This window comes from Bos javanicus, chromosome 8 (genome assembly GCF_032452875.1).
Source record: "Bos javanicus breed banteng chromosome 8, ARS-OSU_banteng_1.0, whole genome shotgun sequence".
NCBI lineage: Eukaryota > Metazoa > Chordata > Mammalia > Artiodactyla > Bovidae > Bos > Bos javanicus.
Window position 1 is genome coordinate 86,037,451 of NC_083875.1, and position 25,360 is coordinate 86,062,810.

A 25,360-nucleotide genomic window follows, 5' to 3' on the forward strand; every position below is an offset into this window, starting at 1 on the left:
GCTTTTGAATATGCTATCTAGGTTGGTCATAACTTTCCTTCCAAGGAGTAAGCGTCTTTTAATTTCATGGCTGCAGTCACCATCTGCAGTGATTTTGGAGCCCCCCAAAATAAAGTCTGACACTGTTTCCACATCTATTTCCCATGAAGTGATGGGACCAGATGCCATGATCTTCGTTTTCTAAATGTTGAGCTTTAAGCCAACTTTTTCACTCTCCACTTTCACTTTCATCAAGAGGCTTTTGAGTTCCTCTTCACTTTCTGCCATAAGGGTGGTGTCATCTGCATATCTGAGGTTATTGATATTTCTCCTGGCAATCTTGATTCCAGCTTGTTTCTTCAAGTCCAGCGTTTCTCATGATGTACTCTGCATATGAGTTAAATAAGCAGGGTGACAATATACAGCCTTGACGAACTCCTTTTCCTATTTGGAACAAGTCTGTTGTTCATGTCCAGTTCTAACTGTTGCTTCCTGACCTGCATACAGATTTATCTAGAGGCAGATCAGGTGGTCTGGTATTCCCATCTCTTTCATAATTTTCCACAGTTTATTGTGATCCACACAGTCAAAGGCTTTGGCATAGTGGGCAACTAATAATATATCAATTATAATTTTCTGATTTGGGGGAATTTTGGAGAATTTTTTATGGGAAATGTACACTAACTTATTTAGAATAATGGAGCAGCATATCTGAAGCTTATTCTCAAATGGTTCAATAAAAAAAAATTCTTTGTATTATACTTAAAACTTTTCTATAAGTTTGAGATGCATCAAAAAGTAAAATCCTTTCCAAATATTTTTAAAATTAAAATTAAATTGTTCAACTCTGTTGGATGTGTGCTAAGCAGTAAAAATAAGACAAAAACTATAAAAAGGACCATCAGAGACCTTAGCAAGAATGAAACAGGTCACAAATGAAAATAGCAAATGAAGTCAAATTTTCTTTTTAGAAGTTTATCTGTAAAGGGAAGGCAGGGGCTAGGGGGCTCTCTGAAGAAAGTGAATTATAGTGAAGGATCTGGAAACAATGACTATTAATGTTTGTAAAAATTAAGATTTGACTGCAATTGGGGGAGTCTTGGAGAAGTTCTGTCTTCAGATATTTGAAAACCTTGCAAGTCAGAGAGATGCTTTATTTTTCATTTTTAACTTGCCTGATAGCTTAGTTGGTAAAGAATCCACCTGCAATTCAGGAGACACTGGTTCAATTCCTGGGTCGGGAAGATCCCCTGGAGAAGGAATAGGCTACCCACTCCAGTATTCTGGCCTGGAGAATTCCATGGACTGTATAGTCTGTGAGGTTGCAAAAAGTCGGACACAACTGAGCGACTTTCATTTTCACAGGGGGGAACCAAGACCAGTGTTTACAGAGAATGGATTATGACTCAACAGTAGAAAATATCTTGAGCTGTCGAACAGTTGAATAGTTAACTGCCTTGTGAGAAATGAGCCTCCTGTCACAAAAAGTGGAATAAAAAAGAAGCTGAAAAGTCGGCGTTCTAGTCTAGTTCCTGGAAATGACTCCTTTATTGACTTAGGACTGAGACTACATAGACACGTGACTAAATGGACATGAGACTCTATGGACATGTGTTTGAGCAAGCTCCAGGAGATGGTGAAGGACGTAGAAGCTTGGCGTGCTGCAGTCTGTGGGGTTGGAAAGAGTCGGACATGACTGAGCAGCTGAACAAGAACAACAACAGCCTATCTCTGTGGCTGTCAGAAAAAAGTTTCTTTAGCTTTTAGGTGTCTATTGAAAATATGGCCCTTCATAAAATTGCTCTTGCTCTAAAACACTTCCATTTTATATAAAACATGAAAAATATTAGAAATTAAGTAGTCTTGTTGCTCCTTTGATTTAAAGAAAAGGCTTCACTTTTTCCTATTGATAATTTAAATATTAAAATGTTAGTCTGAACAATTCATCATTAGCAATCTATATGATTCATCCCAATTTAAAATTTTTAATTGGTTTTTGGATGTAATACAAAGTCTTACAGAGGTGTGAAACAAAAAATGTGAGTATTAGTAACTAAATTGATCCACAAAATGAATAAAATAACTTTTTAAAAATAATACACAAAAGAAAGACCAACTTGTACTAATTTGGTACAAGTTCTAATATGTTTTATTCCATGAATTAAAAGATAATCCCTTTAAAGTCATGGCATGATTGTTTTTTGGCAACATTCTGTGAACGAAAACATGGTTATGTGGAGGTATGGATTTCTGAGGTCACGGAGGTTGGCAAAATAGCTTATTAGAGACAGCATCTCTTGATCTTTATTTTAATGCTGTGTTCCTCTCTGACCTCAGGAAAAACCTGTGATTTGCTAAAAAATATTACTCCTTTCTGCTTCTATAAAGTTAGTTGTTCAAACATGTAAAGATTCAAGTAAATAAAAATATGAGCCTTGCATACCAGTCATATCATCTCTAGTTTAATGAAGGAAAAAATAGAAATAAAAAATTTTAATCCTGAAAATATATAATACCTTATTTTTAAACAATGTAATTGATAATAGCCTAAATATTCAACAACTAAAGAATGACTGGGTAAATTATAATGCATCAAATTCTTGTGCATCCACTAAATGAAAATGAGAAGGCTAAAGCAAAATGGGAAGGTGTTGGCTATGCTCCTTAGAAAAAGCAGAGGAAATTATTTGCAATTATGACTACAAATATGTAGAAAATCCATGTGTCTGTGGACAGATACTGAAAGGAAGATGAGTTTAGGGGTGGAATGAAAGGTACTCTTCCCTATTGTAATGTCATTTGGCATAAATAACTGATTTTTAAAGGTGGATTTGGCTATGAATTGGGCATTTTTTCAAGGAATAGTTTGGAGCATGCAATAGTGAGGTTGACAGTTCTGACATGTCTTGGGGAAGTGGAGGCCTCTGCTCTGTCTGTCGTGCCCACAGGTGAGGAGCACTCCAGTTCACCACCAGAGAGTGCCAGTGTATCCCAGCACCCCTGGGTGCCCCAGGTGAGTGAGCAAGGCAAGAATATGCTGAGAGGGAGGGCTGCAGTCACCTTTTGGATTCCTGTTTGCCTTCAACTCCACTTTACTGAAAGCCCAAACTCAGTGTCCCTGTCTGGTAACTGAGTCCACTAAGTGGTTGCATATTTATTTGAGGCCAGCCCAGTTCTTAACATTTCACAGCAATTATTCCTGAGATGATACAAAAATCTTCCCTTCCTTGGCTTGGTCCAGACAAGTCCTATCCTCATCAATTTCATTCTCATTTTCAGAACTGTTGAGAGCAGAGTCACTTGGACTCTCATATCCTTAGAGCTGCACAGATCAGGCATTTCCTGCTCACTGGTTGAGGCCTCCTAGTTGCTGCCTCACATGCATTTCATCTCAGATGGAGATTGCCTGCTGGGTTTTCTCTGGCACCTTCTCCTTATGGACTCCGTATTTACTGACTTAAGTGTCTTGCTGCTGCTCGCTTAGACTTGAAGTCTTGGCATGCAGTGCAGTGTCCACGCCTGTACTATCTTGCTCCCACACTTACTGTTACTGTCCCAGCAGGCCCTCAGTCCTTGACTTCAATCCCTGTCTTTGCAGGGAGTGTTAACCCTGAGAAACTTGAGTCAGACTCCTGTTCCCCAATAGCAGACTCAGACTCCTTATTTTGAGCATTTAGGGCTTCTTGACATCAGGTTCCAACATGCCTTCGTCACCACATCCTCTGTACTTTCCTTTCCTTTCAAACTGTGGAAGCTGTGCCTTCTGAATAGACTACATTAGAAGAAATTATTTTTCATTGCTGTTTACAAAATGATAGGGGCAGGGTGCTACACTTGAATTTAGACACCAAATTGAGCTGCTGTATCTTATTTGACAAAACATATCCATTTGGAGAAATGGGGGTGTGTTTTAAAAAGAGCAAGTTTTAAAGCATTATTAATTATTAAAATAGAACATAACAAAGCAAAGAGCCCTATCTGTGATAATGGTTTGTTTCCATCTGCACATGGCCAGAATACCATTTGGAGAAACAGAAAGAGAAAAAGACAAGGGGGTGGGGTGAGGGTGTTGCAGTTTGACATTAACAAGAGAGGAGGCGGACAATGGGTGGTTGTTACAGTTTCTGTGTTCTTTATATCCTTTATCCTCAAGTTGCAACCTCCCCCTCATCCAGTTCCTTTAAAAAATGTGATACTTAGTGGATTTTCTTCCTATGTCTCTGCCAAGACATTATAGAAGCTTCTCTTTTCCCCTTAGTCAGCAACAAAAGACACAAAAGCATGTCTTTTGAGTTTTTGAGGGCTGTAGTTATGACTGCTATAACTATCCAATAACCAAGAATTGGATTTTCACATTCTGAAAATAGAAATATGAAAATAAATGTCTTTTGGTTAGTATACCAGCCCTCAAGATGTCTTTATTTCTTCTATCCAAGCATTTCTTAAGTTGTTCTATAAAATAATAGAGGGTTTTGTCTTCCAAGGTGGCCCACTGATAAAGGGTCTACCTTCAGTGCAGGAGATGTGAGTTCAGTCCCTGGGTCAGGAAGATTCCCTGGAGAAGGAAATGGCAGTGCACTCCAGTATTCTTGCCTGGGAAATCCCATGGACAGAGGAGCCTGGCAGGCTATAGTCCATGAGACTGTGAAAGAGTCAGATATGATATAGCAACTAAACAAAAAATAGAGGGATTTTTGGTTTTGAAAAATTATGTTTTAATAATGTTAGAGATATCTAATATGTCCCACTTTATTACAATTAACTTTTTATCTGCCCTTTTCCAGAGAGGAGTAGAAAGAGAATATTTTTCAAAATGTTCAGAGAATAGATATGAACGGAAGAACAAAATTTAGGTATTTTAATAATGTGTGTGTTTGCATCATAAAGACATTTTTCTAAATTCATTACAATATTTTAGATACAATTCTCTGAGCAGTCAGATCTTTTTGAAGGTATTTGAGAAACAGTAGAAAAGTCACATTTTAGGTATAATCTATTTAAAATACATGTTATTCTTCCCTATATTTGAACAATCTGTTCAAAACACAATCCATTCATAAGGGATTTTGCTTGTACAGATCTGAGTGGGAATCAGTACTTTCTTTGTTTGTCACTATGGAAACAAGTCAGCCTATCCTGAACAGCGGTTAGATCACGCAGAGTGATGCTCACATCTCAGTGTAACTTCATCATGGAGCAGGCTGGCGCTGACATCTCGCCTCCAGCTCTTCCCTCCTGGAAGCCCAGCACCATGCAGGATCCACCCCGGAGGCTCTCCGCTGTGCCATTCCTCAGCTCCTTTTTTGAGGGTCGTCGCCACTCTGCCTCCGACCCTATCCTGCGGCTGCAGCAGGGGCGGCGCAGCTCTGCTGCCAAGGTGCTGTCCTCGTCTTCTCTCCAGGTGATGGTGGCCATGTCCTCTGTCAGCTGTGCTGAGAGAAACCCAACTTGCCCCGAGAGAAAAAGTAAAGCTCCTTTTCTTCTTAAAGATTGACACACCTTTGAGTTTAAATATGATTGTGAAGAAGCTATGCTGTGTTTATACCTTTAAAAATTTTGAGAATTCTACATTATACTTATTGTCTGTTATGCTAAGAGATTCAGTAGACATGTAATAGATAAAAATGCTTGAATGTTTTATGTTTTTTTCATTAAAAATGTAGTTCTTGTGTAAAACTCATTTCTTTGTAGAAGATCTGCTGTAACAGTTTCTTCCTTTTCATTACCAGTACCCCATATGGAGATTCTTGTGTGCAAAGGCCTTTTCTGAAGTAAAGGATAGTGTACTTATATGAAAGGGAAACAGTTTTATTCCTGACAAAATGAAGGGGATTTAGCACCAACTTGTCATATGCAATCCTGAGAGAAATTGGAAGCTCTTTCCCTTGTTACTGTTCCATTTGGAGAGTAGGATTTTAAATCTTCCCTTCTTCGTATGTTCTAGGAAATTCAGGACGTCCAACACCAAAATATACAAAAGTTGGAGAGCGTTTGCGGCATGTCATTCCTGGACACGTGGCCTGTTCTATGGCATGTGGTGGCAAAGCTTGCAAGTATGAAAATGCAGCCCGCTGGAGTGAACAGGAACAAGCTGTTAAAGGGATCTACTCGTCCTGGTAAGTGATTCTGTCAGTCTTTGATAGCTCCCACCTACTACTAAGTAGGAAAAGGAAATGGAGTTATAGGTGATGGCCAGAGGCAGTAGCCAGTAGAAGAAGAAATGTGGGATTTTTAAGTCAGAGGACCTCTGACTTACCTTCCATCCCTGGCTTCCCCTCTTGACAATCTGGCCTACTCACAGGCACTCTGAACCACAGTTTCCTCATCTGTAAAATGGAAATAATAAAACCAACCCTTTAGGATTATTTTTTTTAATAAAGTAGAATGTTGTAGGTAAAGTATCTTAAAGAATTGGTAACTAGATAGATTTTAAATTTCAGAGATTTCTAGAAACAATTAAAATATTCAGCTATAAATTTGAGAAATTACAAGGTATACAGGTAGTTTTTCACTTTCATGCAGGTGAACTTTAGCCTCATTTTTATTTTGTTCCTGTATTCTGTATAAAAGGATACATTTTCATACAAATACATACACTTCCAGTCTGCCTCAGTAGAGGGTGGTATAAGTTGTCAGTTTAGTAAATGATGTAAAATGCTTTCATTGTTTATGGTATGTAAGTGTAATTCATTCATTATTGAATCATGCTATTTTTATTATTACTAGCAAATTGTCAAGTATACCTTTTTTGATATAGTGATACCTCTGAAAAATTCTGATATTTAAAACCATATTTGGAATGCACTAAGAGGAATTCACTATTTAAAGAACTCTGCTGGTGAATCATTTTATAAAGTAAGAATCCTTTTACAAATTAGGTATTTGTCAGCCAGTTTACTAAGCTCCAGCCCTGTATTTTTCATATTGGATGTGTTGGGTACATGTGTAGTGTTATAGTCTGGGATCCACTGTCACTACCTTCATCACTACTTTTTTAGAGTGTCATGAAAAAAGCAAACACTACTCCTGAGATGTGGTCAGACACATAAATTTATAATAATGCAGCTTAAGGTCACATTAATATTTCTGGTTTATTGTTGACTAAACTATCTTGTTTTCACTTCTGCTGCTTTCACATTACATCTCTCCTAATCTTACACTAAGTGCTATTAAATTTGGGGGATCCCAAACCTTCGTGGTTCCCTGTTTTTAGATATTGCCCCAGGCACGAGAGATGGTATCTTTCTGAATCCTGACCTGCTCATCTGATGTCTCTGTTACTCCTCTCAGGTTCTCGTAACCCACAACTTGTGACAGTCTGTCTTAGGTATCTTTCACCAGACCACTGGCGGGAAATCTGATCAGAACAGAGGGAAGTTAGAGCCCTAGTGAGAATGACAGCCATTTACTGGGCCTCTATCCATTTGTACACTCGGTAAACATCCATTTGGTTACAGGTCAGTCACAGTGCTAGACATTTTCAAATTATTATGCTCATAAAACCCTTTTAAGTAGGCATTGTTAGTGTCATGTTATTGATAAGGAATTGAAGTCCAGAGAGACTAAGTAATTTGCTGCACAGCTGGAAAATAGAAAAGCCAGCATTTGAAACCAGGCCTGAGTGACTCCAAAGTGATATTTTTTTTCTAAATTACAATAACTCAGCATTTATTCATAACCACATGCCAGAATTTATGCTAAAAGACTTTATACTCATCATATTGAATTCTCACACCAACCCTATGAGGCAGGCATTATTACCCTCACTCAACACATTAGATAATTGAGGTACAGATAACTATGTAACTAAAAATACCTCCCAGCTGGCCCTCCTCATTTAGTCAGTAACCTCTGGATAACTAATCCAGGATGTTATTTTGCTGCCAGTTGAGGTTTCTCCATCATTCTGTCATGTCCTCTAGAATCTCATCAAAGTCCTTGAAGATACTTTGCTGGAGCCCATAAATACATTATGTTCTGGAATTGTTTCCAGGGGTTTAAGAAGTGAGGGTTTCTTAGAGTCCTAATCATAATACAGAATTGAAGCCAGATTTGTATAAGGAGATTCTTATCTTACAGTATTGTTGAAATCATAGAAAAAGTAAGGGCTTGAAATCTTGCTTTCTCAGTTCTGTGCATTTCATCAGTCCCTCCTCCCATCTGTAGGGTCACTGATAATATCCTGGCCATGGCACGCCCATCCACTGAGGTCCTGGAGAAGTTCTGTATCATTGAGCAGTTCCGAAGGTAAATGTTGCATGTTTACACACTGTAATAAACCAGCTTATGTCTTCTTTTCCACTGCTTTTGACTTAAAATAGAAAAGTGCTTTCATTTTACCAACAGAAATGTGAGGAACTTATTTCAAGTAAGACAAAGTTGTAAGAGTAGTTAATGTTCATTAATACCAAAAATGGTTATTTTTTGTTAACACTGCCTCCCCAATATGACTAATTTTTTTCTTTTCCCTTTAAGCCACGGCATAAAAAGTATCATTAACCTGCAGCGTCCTGGTGAGCATGCCAGCTGTGGGAACCCTCTGGAACAAGAAAGTGGCTTCACATACCTTCCTGAAGCTTTCATGGAGGCAGGCAGTAAGTCCTTCCAACCTCCTCTCCATACATTACCAAGGACAGAACTCAGAGACTTCTGTCTGCTCAGTTCTTAGGTTAAAAAGGTGATGGAAACAAAGTTCATGCATAGTAGTAAGGCTTCTGAAAAGTGAAGATGAGATAACTTTGTCTTTAAATATCTTATTTAGTATTGGTGTTGAAAGTAAAGAAAGTACAGAATTTCTTTTTTCCTGTGAGAGAGATCTTGAGAGGAGACCTTGTAGAAATAATACCTGCATAATTAACATAAACAGTATGTCAGACCTGTCATCTCATTTAATCCTTAAAGCATTCATGTAATATAGTTGTTCTGAGACTTCCCTGATGGTCCAGTGGCTAAGACTGTGCTCCCAATGCAGGGGGCCTGGGTTCCACCCCTGGTCAGGGAAGTAGATCCCACATGCTGCAACCAAGACCCAGCACAGCCAAATAAATAAACGAACTTTTAACTATATATATATATATATATATATATATATATATATATATAGTTGTTGTGCTTCACATATGAGGTCACACAGACTGAGGAAGTTCTGACTTGCCCAGGATTAACACAACTTAAACATAGCAACAGGATTAGAACCCAGGACTTATTTGTGTTTTTACCTACCGCATAGCTCTAACCTGTGGGTAGGATGCGGGGATTCTGTATGTGACAAGTCCAGAAGCTCTGAGTCACAGGAGCTTTAGCATAGAATCCACTGAACATGTGTCATTGACACCAAGCTGGAAAGGATCAACCTGTGCTACTTCCACAACTTGAAGTTCATGCTAGCTTTTTATCCCACTAGTTAGAAAAATCTGTATGTACCACCTCATGTCATTTATCAGTCAGTCAGACAGGTTTCAGTGCTTAAACAAGGTTGCATGCTTTCCCTCCATGGTAGAGTAATTTTGGCATAGGTTATCAACTTTAATTTATAATCCTGCTTTTCATTAATTATTTCTGAGTTTCAGCAGGAAATGAGTTAAATAACACAGAATATGCTTTTTAAGAAATGCTAACAGTAAATTTACTGGAAATGGGAAAAGCCTGTTATTTTAGGTCTACATATCTAGTGAGATCTGCATGTTTTACAGCTGTATACTTTTCATGACTTCAGTCAGTTTTTTCAAATGTCTTTGCAAGTATTTCTCCTACATGTTGATTTCTTCTTGTTCTTTCTCATTGTCCAGTTTATTTCTACAACTTTGGATGGAAGGATTATGGTGTAGCGTCCCTTACCACCATCTTAGATATGGTGAAGGTGATGACATTTGCCTTACAAGAAGGAAAAGTAGCTATCCATTGTCATGCAGGGCTTGGTCGAACAGGTAAATTCTAGTGGGTGGTTTTATTGCCTTTCTGTGTATTTAAACATATAAGGAAAAATATTTCCTAGTTCTTAAGGATAGTTTTCATATTCCTATCAAAGGTTTGGAGTCAAATGGAACAAGTCAATAAAAGATACTTGAAATATCTTAAATAGATAGTTTCAGTGACCATATATCCATGAGAGTATTTTTTGAATGATTTAGAGTTAAAACTGCATCGTATTGAGAAATAGGTGGGTTTCCATAGCTAGCTGAATGACCTTTCTGATTTTCTTCTTTCAAGGAAAAAAGTCAATACTTTTGTTTTTAATACATAAGTCTTTTTAAAATTTTATCTTCCTAAACCAAAATAATAATGGAAATAGCAAGCATTGTTTTATCCAATAATCTTTTTAAGTTGTTAGCAACACTGTAAGTTTTGAAGGAGGTTAATTTGCTGTATCTAGTAAGTGATAGGACCATGATTTAAAGCCACAGCTACAAGGATTTTGTTTATAGAGTCTTAACTGTGCCTAAATTATGTATAAAAATCAATGATTTTACTTTAAAATGCAGCAGAATATCAGTGCAATGCCGAAACTAGGGCACAAAAAGGATGGAATCTTCCTTAGTCATCTAATCCAACCAGACACCAGAGTTTGACTCTGTTTACAATGTACCCATGCACTTACCACTGGCCTTCCCACTTACTGGGGAGCATCTTCAGATGGGGACATAGTTCTGCTCCAGATGGTCAGCTCTCATGGTTGAGCCAAGATCTCATTGTTCTAGGGATTCCATGTGATAGTTCTGCAGATATATCATGCTTACCCTAAAGAACTGCCTTATCCTAGTGAGAAAGATATGTTGGACCTTACCTCATACTAGGAAAACAGGCATTTTTCAGAGGTTCTGATTTTCACATGTAATGAGATTCAGAAACTTCGTGAATCACACAGATATCTTTTGATTTGCCTTTTGATGTTAATTAACTATTGTATTTAAATTAATTTATCACCTTTTTATTATTCATCTCAGTTTAGTATTAATGATAGTACATAGTTTTTACACTGTTAATGTGGTCTTCCTTAATATTAAGTACTTATAGAAAAGTATCTTGGTCTGGAGGAAAATATATATTAGTTTAGGCATTAGTTTAGTCTTAAAGAAGAAACTTCAAGAGACAAAATAGACTGTGAAAATGAATAGTCACCAAAGATAAAAATACCCAAGTGGGAAAAATGCAGGTCTGGAATGTGCCACCAATTGATGTCAAAGCTGAAAGGGGTGGGAAGTTCTAAACAGAATGTACGGAGTGATTGAATAGAAATTTTTAAGAACTGTTCAGAGTGGAAAGCAGTATTGGCTTCCTTCCATGTTGGAGTTAGGCATAATGAGGGTAAATGAACCAGGTCATCAGTTCATTCAGTCATTGCCCTCCACACTCAGCCATCCTCCCTTACTCCACACCTACTCAGGTTCACTGTGACAGTGCTTGTGCTTGCCCTGGGGTACAGAGGTAACCAAGTGTTCTAAGTCAAGGGGAGGGTTACCATAGAGACAAGTAAATAGGTGAACCCCTGTACCAAAAGTTTAAAAGTTATCATTGTTCTTAAAATGTTCCTCTATATATATGGTTTCCTAATACATATTCAAATTTTAAAATCATCAAAGAGTATAAATAAAAATATAAATTTTTCTCATACCAATCTTCATTTCTTCACTGTTTAGGTGTTTTAATAGCATGTTACTTAGTTTTTGCAACAAGAATGACTGCTGACCAAGCAATTATATTTGTTCGGGCAAAGCGACCTAATTCCATACAAACTCGAGGACAGCTACTCTGTGTAAGGGAATTTACTCAGTTTCTGATTCCTCTTCGCAATATATTCTCTTGCTGTGACCCCAAGGCACATGCTGTTACCTTAGCACAGTATCTCATTCGTCAGCGGCATCTGCTTCATGGATATGAGGCACGACTTCTGAAACATATACCAAAAATTATCCACCTTGTTTGCAAATTGCTGCTGGACTTAGCTGAGAACAGGCCGGTGGTGACAGAAGTGGCAGACATACCTGGCCTCTCAGCTGAAATTGAAAAAACTGTTTCTGAGATGATCACAAGGCAGCTGGATAAGGAGTTACTGAGACATGACAGTGATGCATCAGACTCTTTCACCCCCACTGCAGTAGTGATGGATTTTGAGAATCAGGATGTGGTTCTTTCCAGTGAGCAGGAGTTGGACCCTCTTTGGAAGAGGCGGAATGTCGAGTGTCTTCAGCCCCTGGCTCATCTGAAAAGGCAGCTCAGCTACAGTGATTCAGATTTAAAAAGGGCCGAGTCGCTTCTGGAGCAAGGGAGGACTCCGTGGACGGTGCCTGCCCAAGCCTTGCTTTGCCATAATCCCAGGCAGCAGAAGCACATAAGCCGTTGTTACTCCCCACAGTCTCCACAGCTAGATTTAAATAAGGAAACGCTGGTCCGCAATACATTTTCTTTCTGGAATCACACTAAATTTGGAGTCCCAGAGGGACTCAAAGATGATGGGTCATCAATTTTCCATAGGACGAGCATTCCAAAGGAAGTACAGCGAAGTAGAACCTTCTCTTCAGGAATTTCAGATTCATACAACCCTGGGGAACCAGTCACACCAAACTTTGCAAATATTCCTAAGGGACCAAACTCTTCTCAACAGAAAGTGTACCACTGTGAGTGTGAAAGTCATGGTGGTTGTGGCCCAAGCTCTGTTGCAGAGGATGGTGAGACTTGCCGCCGCCCTATGGACTGTGGGTCCAGTCCCAAAGCACAGTTCTTGGGGAATGAAACTCAGAACAGCAAATACCTGTCTGAAGTTGCTGCACATATGCCTTTACAGTCTGAGTTGAGTGTTGAAGCAAGGAGAATACTGGCAGCCAAAGCCCTGGCAAATTTAAATGAGATTGCAGAAAAGGAGGAAGTGAAAAAGAAAGTAGAAATGTGGCAGGTATTTGAATTTCATTCAATTATTTATGAGTAGGAAATATTTTTGTCAGAGCAAAAGTAATATACTTTCCCAAGTTCATTTGTTTTCAGGAATTTGAAGACATGTTGGTATAATACATAACCTTTGAACATCAAGTTACTCAACTGTAATACCAAATTGCTGTCATTGAAATAACAGACACAGGTCTCTTGTATAGGTTCATTTCAGTCTCTGTGAAAGAAAGCACTTACTGCTTAGCACTCGTCAGGGTGCTTGACTGAACATGACAGTGGTAGTGATTGATGACCATAGTTTCCTTCTTCCTTGCTGGGCCTGTGGGACTGATGGCCAGATGGATAGACAACTGTAGGAACTGACCTGAAGCATCTCTAACCTGAGCCCTAGCAGGAAACCACACTTTGAGAACCCCAAGCTGAGAGATAAAATGAAATAGAGACAATTCTTTCCCAAAGCTCATTAACCCAAGTATCAAGTAAGGACAGAAGGATGAGTGATGAATGCTGACTGCTCAGCAATCCCTCCCCAGTCCACCCAAACAAGGCAGGTGTTAGATTCCAGAGAGCAAATGGGAGTGGCCACAGAGCCCCTTTGTCCACTGGTTTTATCTGAGATTGAGTCCCTGAGTTCTATTTCTTGGCTTTTACTTAAATTAGAATATGACATTTTAAACTTTAACATTGTTTTGTGTTGTACTTTCATGAGGGAGCAGTCTTAAATCATGCTCTCTGCCTAGAATGAGCAGCTGATTAGAGAGAAGACAGGCCTTATAAACCTAGTTATGGTAAACTGCCCAAATGTGGGGCTGACCTGGGGAGGCCTGGCTCAGTGATATTGGCTTGTTAGCCCAAAATGTACCATGAATTATTTGTAGCTGCTTTTCCATCTCCTACCACTAATCAAGCAAGGTGTGTACACTTTCCAGGAGGTCAGGCCTTCCAGACGCAGAGGCAAGAAGAGGAGGCATGGAGCCTGCCTTCACTCACAGGCTTTATTTGACAGGAGGAGAGCACTTCCACGCATGATTTTTTCATCAGAATTGTAGTGTTTTGCTTAATCAGTAGTTAAATGTATTGCTGTCTTCCAACATGAAATATTTTCTTTATTTTGTACTCCAAGCTGAACAAGCATTCCACTCAGTGGGCAGGTCTCCTCCGTCTAACTGAGCCACAGTAGCTAGCGGCAGGACCTCAGGTTTCAGGCTCGACAGCTCACCACCCCATCATGGGTCTGCCCCACATGACCAAACTATTTGAATACCTAATATATACAAAAGCATTTTCTAGATGTAGATACAACTCTATCCTTTGGATAGGTTTGCCTTTTTTCCTTTCTGGATTTTATTGTGGGTCTTTCAGTAATAAAGAAAATCAGTTGAATTCTGTGCACCCCTAAGGCCCTTTCACATTGTTGCATGTGATTTTCACAGTAATCCTGTGAGACAGATGATACTATTTACAAATTCTTTGTTAATCTTTCAGTACTTACGAAGTAAGTATCACAGGTGGGAAAACTCACAGAGGTCAAGGGATGTGCTTGAGGTCATGTGGTCTGAATATAGCAGAGCCAGGATACAGTTCATGTGTTTAATACTTTACATCATCCCTGATGTTTTTCCTAGCCCCATTGGAAATTTTCAGAAAACAGCAATGATGTAATGGTCATTTTACTAAGAGGGTCTGTAAGTCATGTCGTTTGTGCAATAACATAAATTTGAATAAAAGCTACTCTGCTATGTACATGATCTATGAGATATGAAGGACTATGCGTAACTAAAAGTTTGGGCTTATTTATGAGAAAATAAAGAGAAACCAGTGCTGGAGGACCCTGATAGCATAAGAAAAACATCACAGACTGGGGTAGAGCAGATCTGGGTCGGGAATGTGCTCTCTTAGTTTGGGCTCCTGGGAAAGTCACTTCTTCTTTTATGAGCCTCCCAGTACATTCATCAGTAAAGGGAACCTCCATGCTGGGTTGCTATAAGAAGCAGAGAAAAGTCTTGTGTCATCATTCCTGTCATACTACAAGTTTTCTATGAATATTAGATTGGGTGAATGAATGAATGGTGGTAATTATTCTGCTTATTACTATTGCAAACATGTATTTTATTTATTAAAACATAAATCTGAACCCTCTCAAAATTAAAAATAGTTACCTTACTTTCCCCCCTACTCTCTGTGAGGTAAAGTTTTAAAATCTCCTTAAATTATCTCCAGGCATTTGGAGTATTGGCAAAACTTCCTAGTTGTTTTACCCTATCAAATTCAGAATGCAGGACTTGTTAAATTTTACATGGGATTCTAAAAAGGAATTTGAAAGAAATAGGTTATATATACCACATTTATTAACTTTTTGGCACTTTTATACTTTTTCATTTACCATTCAACTTCCTTGCAGTAAATATTTGTTTTGTTCTAAGGAGCCTGAAAAGAAAGGTTCCTTCTTGAATTGTTTCTGTGGTTTCTGAATGAAATGGAGAACTCGGGTTAACTAAGCCTTCTCAGTATCAGGAGCTTTAACAGCCCTCTCAGTTTATTCAGCCCACCAGTGGGGTGGGGATGAATTTCACAAAGGGAAACTGAGGCTTAGAGAAATCAAATGTCTTAGCCCAGGGTACTGAGTGAAAGTGGGACCACTGGGAGGGGTTCCAGTCCTCACCTCAGAGCCTGAGGCTTCACTCTCCTGGAGAGCCTAGGGCTCATCAGATATCACAGCATGCCTCCCTGCCCTCCTCTCCCTTGCTTTGTCTCTCTCTCTCTCTCTGTACCTTTCCCTCCTCTCTTGTCCTGTCCACTCTCCTTTCTCTTTCTTTTTCTTTCTCTTTCCCTTTTTAGAAAGAACTAAATTCCCGAGACGGAGCTTGGGAAAGAATATGTGGCGAAAAGGATCCTTTCATCCTGTGCAGTTTGATGTGGTCTTGGGTGGAGCAGCTAAAGGAGCCTGTGATAACCAAAGAGGACATGGACATGTTGGTTGACAGATGTGCAGATGCCTCGGAAGCACTGTTCTTATTAGAAAAGGTAAAATAGCTGTTGAACACTTGATGAAGTTAACTGAGGCCCTCAGTACAAGTTTTAAACACTAAAAATAACCATTAAAAAAAAAAAGAGGACTCACACAGAACTCCATATTGAGGTCTAATTTAAAATTTTCCAAGGTAAGGGAAGAAATGCATCCCCAATATAAACATTCAGAAGATACTGAAGTAAAATGGGAAAATACCCATAACCCCAGGTTCAGTTCAGTTCAGTCACTCAGTCGTGTCAGACTCTTTGTGACCCCATGAACTGGAGCATGCCAGGCCTCCCTGTCCATTACCAACTCCCAGAGTTCACCCAAACTCATGTCCATTGAGTCGGTGATGCCATCCAGCCATCTCATCCTCTGTCGTCCCCTTCTTCTCCTGCCTTCAATCTTTCCCAACATCAAATGAGTCAGGAGAGCTACTTTAAGCATTTTCATTGAAACATTTTCAAGTTTTTTTCTTTCAGTCTTATCAACACATATGTTAACTTGGTAAAAATTATTTCACGTAAAATGTTATACTTCATTTTGCTCAAAATTATAATATGGATGTTTTTCCATGTGTTTTTCATAAATGTAAACTTAAATGGGTAGATAATGCTCTAACATGAGATATGCTATAACTAATCACTTTCTCATTTTCAGGTGTTTATTTCTACTTATTTACTATGAGCATATAATGTGACTAACTGAAGTGGGTTGGAATATACATTCATTTGTATGTCTTTAAAAAGGGTGTGTGTCACATATACATTTATGTGTATAATTTTGTATATATAAAATATAGAAGGAAAAATAAGGAACTGATAATAATGGTTGCCTTTAGAGAATAGTAATAGGAATCAGTGGATCTAGAAAGCAAGAGAGACTTTTCATTGTAGATTCTTTTATACAATTTAATATTTTTAACCGTGTAGAGATAGTAAATTTTCATCTATAAATAGGATTTGTTTTGTTTTAGGAAACAATGTTACCTCATAATCAGCCTTGAGTAATCTGCTATGCTGTGGTATAAACATTTCATTGCTTCCAAACTTCTGCTACGAACTATTGCTTAATATAGACACACAGAGATACACACCGGCATTTGTGCACAGTTGTGTGATGCCCATGAGCACTTGAATGACAGAGATGAATCCAGAGCAGGGATAAGGAAGGCAGTTAACTTTCACTGACTGGGTGGCAGTGGGCCAGGCCCTTGCTGGGTCATAATTTCTGTTTTCACCTTTGTTCATCTCCATCGCTCAGAGAGGTAGGGGCCCGACTTTTCAGAAGAGGGAATGCGAAGCAGTCTGCCCACAGCACGCAGCCTGTGTCAGAGCAAGATACAAACTCTGGCACCAAGGTCCTGTACTTTTCTGTCTCGTTGTGCTATTTCCACATTATTCACTCCAGTCCTCACATGCAGGGTGTTGACATTATTTAGAGTTTTGATACAGATCACTGTAATGATAATTTGTGATCGCATGTTTTTCTGCATTTCAGATTATGTCCTTGGAGTAGATTTTCAGAAGTAAAATTAGTGACTCAGTGGACAGGGTGTGTTGGATGCAAATTGCTCCAGTGATAGGGTTTTTGCCTTTGCTTCTCCAAAGGAAACAACCCTTAGGAGTTAAGCTGGGGACACATTCTTCAGGAACCTTTCCCCTTATGCTTTAGCATGTTCCTGGAGGGCTGTGGTGGTCTTTCTTCTTCTGTCCTTCCCCATTCAGTATTGTCTGCCACTGGCAAGACATGATGAAGGCACTGAGTGCTGAGTACTCAGCTGTCTAGTACACATACTGCTTGAGGTGCCAGACACTGAGTGACTGTGTCTAGAAACAGCAAGAATGAATCATCTTCAGTACACTGCATGGAAGGCCTTTGATTAAAAATTGCACTTATCTTCAGATTCAAGTATATTTTGTGTAATAAATAACCAGCTTTGATATTATCTCCTGAAAGCTGTTCAGATTAACATGTAACAGTAAACATTGGTAGAGCCCTTGGTAGATAGTTTAGTATTTGAGGTAGTGAATACTTGATTGCAAACCAGTTCTTGGCTCAGCAGTTGTTTTGAGTTTATTTCTTGAGGCATTTTTCAGACAACTTGTTTGATTTCGATTTCTGCAAAACAGGGCCAGCAACAAACTATTCTTTGCGTGTTGCATTGCATAGTGAGCCTGCAGACGATTCCTGCAGACGTGGAGGAAGCTGTTCTTGCCCGCGCCATTAAAGCTTTCACTAAGGTGGGTTGCACTCCTCCTTCCCACTTCAGACCACAGTATAATCTTAGTAAATCAGAATCCAGAGGTTGTCATCCTTCTCTAAAATAAAACTTTTGGCCATGTTTCCCTTTAGTGGAAATATGTTTGACATTTCATGAAAGTTACAGACTTTTGGCTAAAAAATACCAGTTTCCTAACAATGATATAAGAAAAGGCTGAACCGTGGGTTTTTTGAAGGAAAACTTTGAAACAAAGAACTTTTATGCAGAGAGAAACAATTAAGTGTTGAGGAAATATTTTTAAATCATGTGCCTAGTAGAATTCTAACCCTGGGAGAGAATCTTTTCTTCTTGAGCCAGTTCTACTTTGGGTCTGAACAAGAAACCGCCTATTGAGAATTTAACATGCAGCTTTGGCAGTTCAGTACCGTGTCTGGTTGGCAGATCCTAAGCAAAGTTTCCTTTACATGCACATCCTTTTGTCCTGCAGCAGTCTTTCCTGACTGAAGAAAGATGCCAGATTTCGTGCCAAGAGAAAAGGTTCCCCTCAGCTAATTTGTTTTGTGTTTCTTGTATGTGATACCAAAATATCATTAAACAAAGAACCCTGTTTTTTGATGACAGCATCTTTGGCAAACATTTATATTAATAGCAATTGTTATTTGTACTCATTTACCAATCTCTTTCCCCATCCACTTTTTCCAAAGTGATGTCCTTCTTACAGATTTCTTTGTTCCTCATCCAGAGTTTTTTTCTTCATCTAGAGCTTTACAGCACTAACCACTTTGCATCCTCTCAGTCAGTCTCTTTGTGACTATTTCCAGAGTTAGCACATCAAAACCAAATTATGTGATCTTTTACAACTGTGTTTATGTTTTCATAGACCCAGAGATTACCTGCTGTGTGGGGAGGATTGTGGTTTGGTGTGTAACAAAAGTATGCAGTTCAGGCCATTACTAATATTATTAAGTTTTGCAGATAGGATAGACAAAACAATGATTAAGATAAAGTTAAATTTCTGAATTTAATTAAAAATAAGTCCTTAATACTGGTCTCCCTGAAAGCAGTAGAAATTCTTTACAACTTCTATTGACCTTTTACAGCAATACTAATGAAAAGTTAAATATATTGGTTGTTCCAAACCTGTCTATAAAAATGTTAGAAGACTGTTCTTGAGTCTCTCCCCTTGTGTACAGTCTTAGGAATAAGGCCCTGATAGCTTTTATTCCAGACTAGCTTGTGAAGGAAATCTGTGTAGCATCTGCTTCCAGTGTAATAGATGAGATTTCCTTCAGGCCACAGCTTAGCAGCCTTGGCACAGCTCCCTCATCAGACACTGGGGAGTTCCTCAGCAGTGAGGCAGACTCCTTGCTTGTGTGGCCTCCACTTGTGTCCCCCTGCATCATCCCCAGGGGGCTTGGAAGGCAAGGGAACCCATGTGATTATGGAGCGTGTGCTGCCTTGAGTCATAAAGTTGTTTGACCCAACACTGTCGTGTTTTCTGCCAGTGTCCACAAGTTGTGTGAGACCCTTCCCAGCCCCCCTGGAGGGAACGGCCTTCCTGTCTCCCTCCAGAAGGGAAGGGATCACTGGTCAAGGAGTCCTGATCTTGGGAGTTGCACATTTGGCAGTGGGAGTAGGGTGGAGGTGTGGTGATTGCCCTGGTTCTCTGTCCTAATGTCATTGCAATCCTGCAATACAGTGAACTTGGATAAGCAATCCAAATATGTGTTCATGGTGCCTTCCCACCAATGGGAAAGGAAATTAACTTTACAGAGAGGTTTTTACATGTGTCATGCCCGTGTTAGATTTTCCTATTTTGTACTCACGGAAATCCTAAGGAGATGGATGTTGTGATCTCCATTTTACAGAAAGGTTAGATATGACCCAAGGCTACAGTTGCTTACAGAGAGCTAGGCTTCCTATTCAGGTCACCTCAGTGCAACACTTAACCTGGTGTGCACTGTTTTAATAAGGAGACTTTTCCCTTAGGCCAGCCATGATTAGTCTCTGGATTCAAAACCGCCATCACACTCACTGTTGGCTTGCTTCAGGAGTACAGTATCTATCCAGGCACTAGATTTAATTGTTTTAGTTTTCATTTGTAAGTTTAGTATTGACATAATTGGCAGTTCTAATATACTACTTTAATTTAAACTAATATGTGAACTGTATTGTGTGTCCTTATAAAATTGTATGTAATTTTGTTTGTAAGTCTTTGTTTTTCTCCACCCCCTTTCTTTTCTCCCAGAATAAAGACTGGTTATAGTATCCTGAATTCTTGTTATAGTATACTGAATATAAATTTTCTTTATCACTAGGTTAATTTTGATTCTGAAAATGGCCCAGTAGTCTACAACACCCTGAAGAAAATATTTAAGCGCACACTGGAAGAAAAAAGAAAAATGACAAAAGATAACCCTGAGCCTGGCATTTAGTGACGCTGACTTTCCCTTCATGACTATTTCAGACTTGAAGATCTGGGTGGCATTTCTACTCATAGCTGAACAAATTGAAGTGTGGAACTGCTTCGTTTCATAGCACTTTATTTCAGATGCTCTCGGTTTGTGCTCAGAAATGCTTGTTCCTGTTTGGAGCAATTATTTATTTTAAAATATCCTTCAGTTACATTTTTATGTTAAAAAATTGCCATAAAGTCAGTGCCACTTCTTTTATTTATGTATTTATTTAACTGAATTAATATTGTTGTATTAATATTTTAAGAATGTGGTGTTTACATCCTTGTTCTTTTTTGACATTTTGGAAAAAGCTGACTCTTCTTTCCAAAACAATTATTTTATTGATGGAGCTCGTCTCTTTATTGATGGAATTATCTGTTTACCAAATAGATAATTTTAATAGTAAAACTTTACTGTGTATGCCCTGATACGTGACCTTCAGGAAGTCACTAAGTGTCTTAAACTGTAAGATATTTGTTATAAGAAGGCTATTGTTACAACATTTTAAAGGATTTTTTTTACATTTTTTGATATTTTTGTTTTTCCTTTTTACAAATGTGGCAAACAGTCTCAAATGTATTATTTTTGTGAGTGTTTTAGTTTTACGTTAAAGGATTGACAGTAGAGTGTTTGGGACTTTTTACTGTGGGAAATAGGCTTGCTCTTTGTCAGGCTTCCTGACAACCTCACTGACCTCTGCTGTCACAGGCGGAAGGAACAGTTCTTAACACATCAAGCCTTATTCCCACTTTTCTGGGCTGTTGCTGAGCTGAGCAGCATCTTTACAGAGAAAGTAGGATCGGTGACAAGCAGTGCAGGAAGCTGCAAGACTCCAGCAGAACTGTCTTACAGGGGCGGCCTCCATAGCCACAGCCACTCCCCAGAGGCAGTTCTGTTCATGCTGACATTGTGATAGCATGAGCCCCAGCCCACACGTCCTAAGTCTACTGTTTCATAGACCCAGTTGCCTCAGGGCTTTATCTTTGGTTGCTTTTCTGTGAGAATTTAGATGTTTAAATTGAATTTGACTCATTGTAGGTTGCATTCACCCTACAGGTTTTAGATAAGAGGAAGTAATTGCCTAAATTATTTAGTTCCTTATAAACCAAACTATCAGTAATCAAAGCCATTAAATAATATTTAAGTGAATATGTGGGGCACAAGAGGCCAAGCCTCTCTTTTTTTCCCAATAAAAGTGATATTAAACCAGTTTCAAACTAAAGCTACTACTTAATCTTAAAGACAGAATTTCAGAGAGAGTAACTAATTTACAAGAAATGAAATTTCTCCAACTTGTACATTTCTGAATCAACTCTAGCACATCAAAAATGTCTGTCATTATTGGTCTTACTAACTCTAGTGGCAAATGCCATACTGTTTGAATTTTTAGGAAATCAAATCCAGTGAATTTTAGTGAATTGGTTTGCCCATTCCTGAAATTTTTCATTTTCAAGTGCCTGATCTGGGAAAGACAGGGAGAAAACAATTACATTTATCCAAAGGTACATTATAAAGATATGTATTTTATACCTAAAAAGATATTTATCCTTATGTTTGTCGATCTCAAATGGACAGGTGCCACCATGGCTCATTTGACAAGTGGCTCTTGGCCTGTGCATCTGAAATGATCATTTCAGATTAGAGAATAAATCCTGCACAGCCAGGCTGTGACCACAGCAGTGCCTGTCTAAAATCTAAGTGCACCAGTCTGAGAAAGAGAGATGGTGTGATTAATCAAGTTGTATACAGGTTTTGTATTTATTTGAATAAAAGTGGGGGAAAAAAGCACATGATCTTTGTCTTTTACTTCTTTAGCTTAGTGCTCTTGAGATCCTGATGATAAAGATTTGGCTTTGTGATTAGGATTTCCTAGTGAGCAGTCTGAGTTGCAGACTGAGTAGTCAGCTGGCCAGGCTCTAGTCAGCCCCGACTCTGTTGGTTCAGAATGACCAAGGGATGGAGACAGGCAGATAGGAGGATTCTAAGAGAAGTATGGGAGGAAAATCTCAAGGTCAGCAGGATTCCTGCCTTCCAGGATTTGAACTGGTGAAGAGTTCTCTGTAGCCCACAGGATAGAAGTCTACCTACTAGAAGAAGTTACAGGCCTACAAAAATTAAGCTCAGCAGAGTGGAAAGAGCCAAAACTGCACACATTCAGAACTTAACTACCATGGCTGAGCACATGCATTTTCTTGATTACTTCTCTTACCAGGCCAGGAGTGAAGTACTTTTCATACTTGGCTGATGAAAGGATTCCCCTCTGACTGACTTTGAAGTATGTTCTCCCTCTTGAGACTCTTTCAGCACTAGATTCCATGATGGCATTACAGAGCACCGCATTCTGTAACTTCAGTGGAAATATCCTACAATTTTTGTCCTCTGAAAAAGACTGAGCTCACTCTATTGCTATTATATATATGTGTGTGATACACACACGCAAACATACATACATATATAGAAAGTGCATAATTTCTTGCCACTTCGTGTTCTTTTTCCTGTTTCAGTGAACTTGCTGATGCTCTTTGAGATGAAGTGCTGCTATTTTAAAGTTGCCTCATCTGTTTGTATAACTCAGAAACACTATGCTGATCTACTTTCTCATAGCTTCAACCAACTTCCCAGTTCTATCTGAGAAAGAAAGAGTATGTGCTTTCATCACTCTGGATTCCATGAAAATTAAACATATATCATACTTCAATAGAGAGGAAGTTTCTGTATTTCTCTCTTACATGGAGGACAGTTGCTTATATATGCTTGGGTGCTATTTCTGGCTGTTCTCTAGAGGTCTGAAAAAGTTTCCAGAGATAGTATATTGTAGACAGAGTGTGTGCCCCAAGTTCCTGGTATCTGAAGGCCCCCAAATAATTTGAGGATAATTTGAGGAATTGTTTAAAAGTGACAGCTTACTCATAGGATCTTTGTTGTTCAAAATTATTAAGCATTGATACATTTTCAGTAAATTAAGAACCACATTTCCTTTGGTGCTTTTTATGAATGTGACCCAAGAGTAACACCTTACCCAAGGAGCCCTTTTCAGTGTTGAAGTGAAAGTTGCTCAGTCATGTCTGACTCTTTGCAACCCCATGGACTATACAGTCCATGGAATTCTCCAGGCCAGAATACTGGAGGGGGTAGCCTATCCCTTCTCCAACGGATCTTCCCAACCCAGGAATTGAACCGGGGTCTTCTGCATTGCAGGCGGATTCTTTACCATCTGAGCTATCAGGGAAGCCCTAATATCTGGGCTTCCCTTGTGGCTCAGCTGGTAAAGAATCCTCCTGCAATGTGGGAGACTTGGGTCAATCCCTGGGTTGGGAAGATCCCCTGGAGAAGGGAAAGTCTACCCACTCCAGTATTCTGGCCTAGAGAATTCCATGGACTGAATAGTCCATGGGGTCACAAAGTCAGACACGATTGAGCGACTTTCACTTTTCAGTGTTAGGTAGTTGAAAATTATTTACAGATAAAATGGCAGGAGAAAGATTCAACAAATCCTGTTACACAGCAGTGGATTATTTTTTAGTTATGCTTTTAAGCATGAGCTGATCTCTGATTAGCCCAGCTCTGGCTGACAATAAAACTGATTTACAAGTAATCACAATGGAGCCATTCAACAGTAGAGCTGTAGTGAACCTTCATTCTAAATCGTCAATTAAAATAGCTAGTCACTAAAAATAATGTCCCAATAAGATGTTAATATCATAAAATCTTTTGCCCTGAAAAAATAAAAGTTTCATACATCCACTGCAATTTACATCACAACAGAAGGCTATTATGCCCTTGCCTCCTGCCTTTCTTGATTAAAATTAAAAGATGTTTTACTCTTCAGATTGCCTCTTTGGGAGAAAAGTTATTTTCAGAATACATTCCTACTTACCTAACCATTTGATTACAGTCTGCAAATATTACTTGGTTTTGATTTAGTGAATTGCCTTTTCATTTCTTTCTCCTCTTAAAAATAAAACAGACTACTCAGACATTGAATTATGTTGAACTATACTGAATGGCCATTTCTGCAGGTCAAAAATTATCAAATATGGGCCATTTTATACAGTTTTAACTGAATACTAAATTTAATTTTCCTGGGACCAGTAGGTGACATTTTCTAAATTATTTTAGCAAAGTTTAGATGATTAGTTGCTTTCTAAGGATGTCCTTTATGCTCAGAGTTCCAAAACAAATGAAAGAGATTAATATAAAACTATTCTTTCAACAACTGATTTGTGCTCCTCTGAGCTTCCACTCTGCTGATGCTGGGGACACCCAGGAATCATTCAGTCATTCATCCCTCCACCAGGAGCCAAGTCTAGTGCATGTCTGTATGCCACTTGTTCATGCCATCTCCTTCCAGCAGCACCCAAAATGAGTTCTGCATTGTCTGCCACCTAGCTACCCACTTCAGTCCACACCTTCATTCTTTCTATACAATGGTGGAAGAATAATTCTCAATACTTTATTATTGTTAATTCTGAGTGTCCTTCAAAATTCAGCTCTGATCCCTTCAAACTATGTATTAATTAACATTTTGTTAAATGTAATTAAATTCAACTACCCGATGACCGCAGAGGTAGGGAGGTGTCATGAGCTGAATTAAGTCCTAAAATTCATATGTTGAAATCCTAACCTCTAGTACCTCAGAATGTGACTGTGTTTGGAGACAGGCCTTTTAAGAAGTGATAAAGTTTAAAAACAAAGTCCGTATGTGTGTCTCACGTGACTTCAACGTAATATGCTGGATTTGTTGGTATTTCTTTTCATCCATGAAACTGCTACTCCTGGTGTAACACTGGTGCATAGAGAGGACTC

At 38.8% G+C, this 25,360-nt stretch overlaps 1 protein-coding gene and 1 long non-coding RNA gene across 7 annotated transcripts in view; one reads left to right on the forward strand and one right to left on the reverse strand.

Annotated features, from left to right (window-relative positions):
- The window catches only part of PTPDC1 (protein tyrosine phosphatase domain containing 1), a 74,344-nt gene extending 49,096 nt beyond the window's left edge, over window positions 1–25,248 (forward strand). For 3 of the 6 annotated variants that reach the window (XM_061426247.1, XM_061426246.1, XM_061426248.1), the window contains 8 exons: window positions 5,924–6,095; window positions 8,146–8,226; window positions 8,455–8,573; window positions 9,768–9,905; window positions 11,616–12,868; window positions 15,700–15,885; window positions 18,007–18,117; window positions 20,417–25,248. In XM_061426247.1, coding sequence (XP_061282231.1) covers window positions 5,924–6,095; window positions 8,146–8,226; window positions 8,455–8,573; window positions 9,768–9,905; window positions 11,616–12,868; window positions 15,700–15,885; window positions 18,007–18,117; window positions 20,417–20,533 — 2,177 coding nt within the window. In that variant the 3' untranslated portion in view covers window positions 20,534–25,248. Of the gene's footprint in view, window positions 1–5,143; window positions 5,445–5,923; window positions 6,096–8,145; window positions 8,227–8,454; window positions 8,574–9,767; window positions 9,906–11,615; window positions 12,869–15,699; window positions 15,886–18,006; window positions 18,118–20,416 lie in introns of those variants that run through there. The other 3 variants (XM_061426244.1, XM_061426249.1, XM_061426245.1) reach the window with 3 other exon arrangements.
- LOC133253054 (uncharacterized) overlaps window positions 6,050–25,360 on the reverse strand; it is a 76,711-nt gene continuing 57,400 nt past the window's right edge. The window contains exons 2-3 of the long non-coding RNA XR_009738157.1: window positions 6,236–6,305; window positions 6,050–6,135 (exon numbers count right to left, since the gene is read on the reverse strand). This is a non-coding gene — a long non-coding RNA (uncharacterized LOC133253054). The remainder of the gene's footprint in view (window positions 6,136–6,235; window positions 6,306–25,360) is intronic.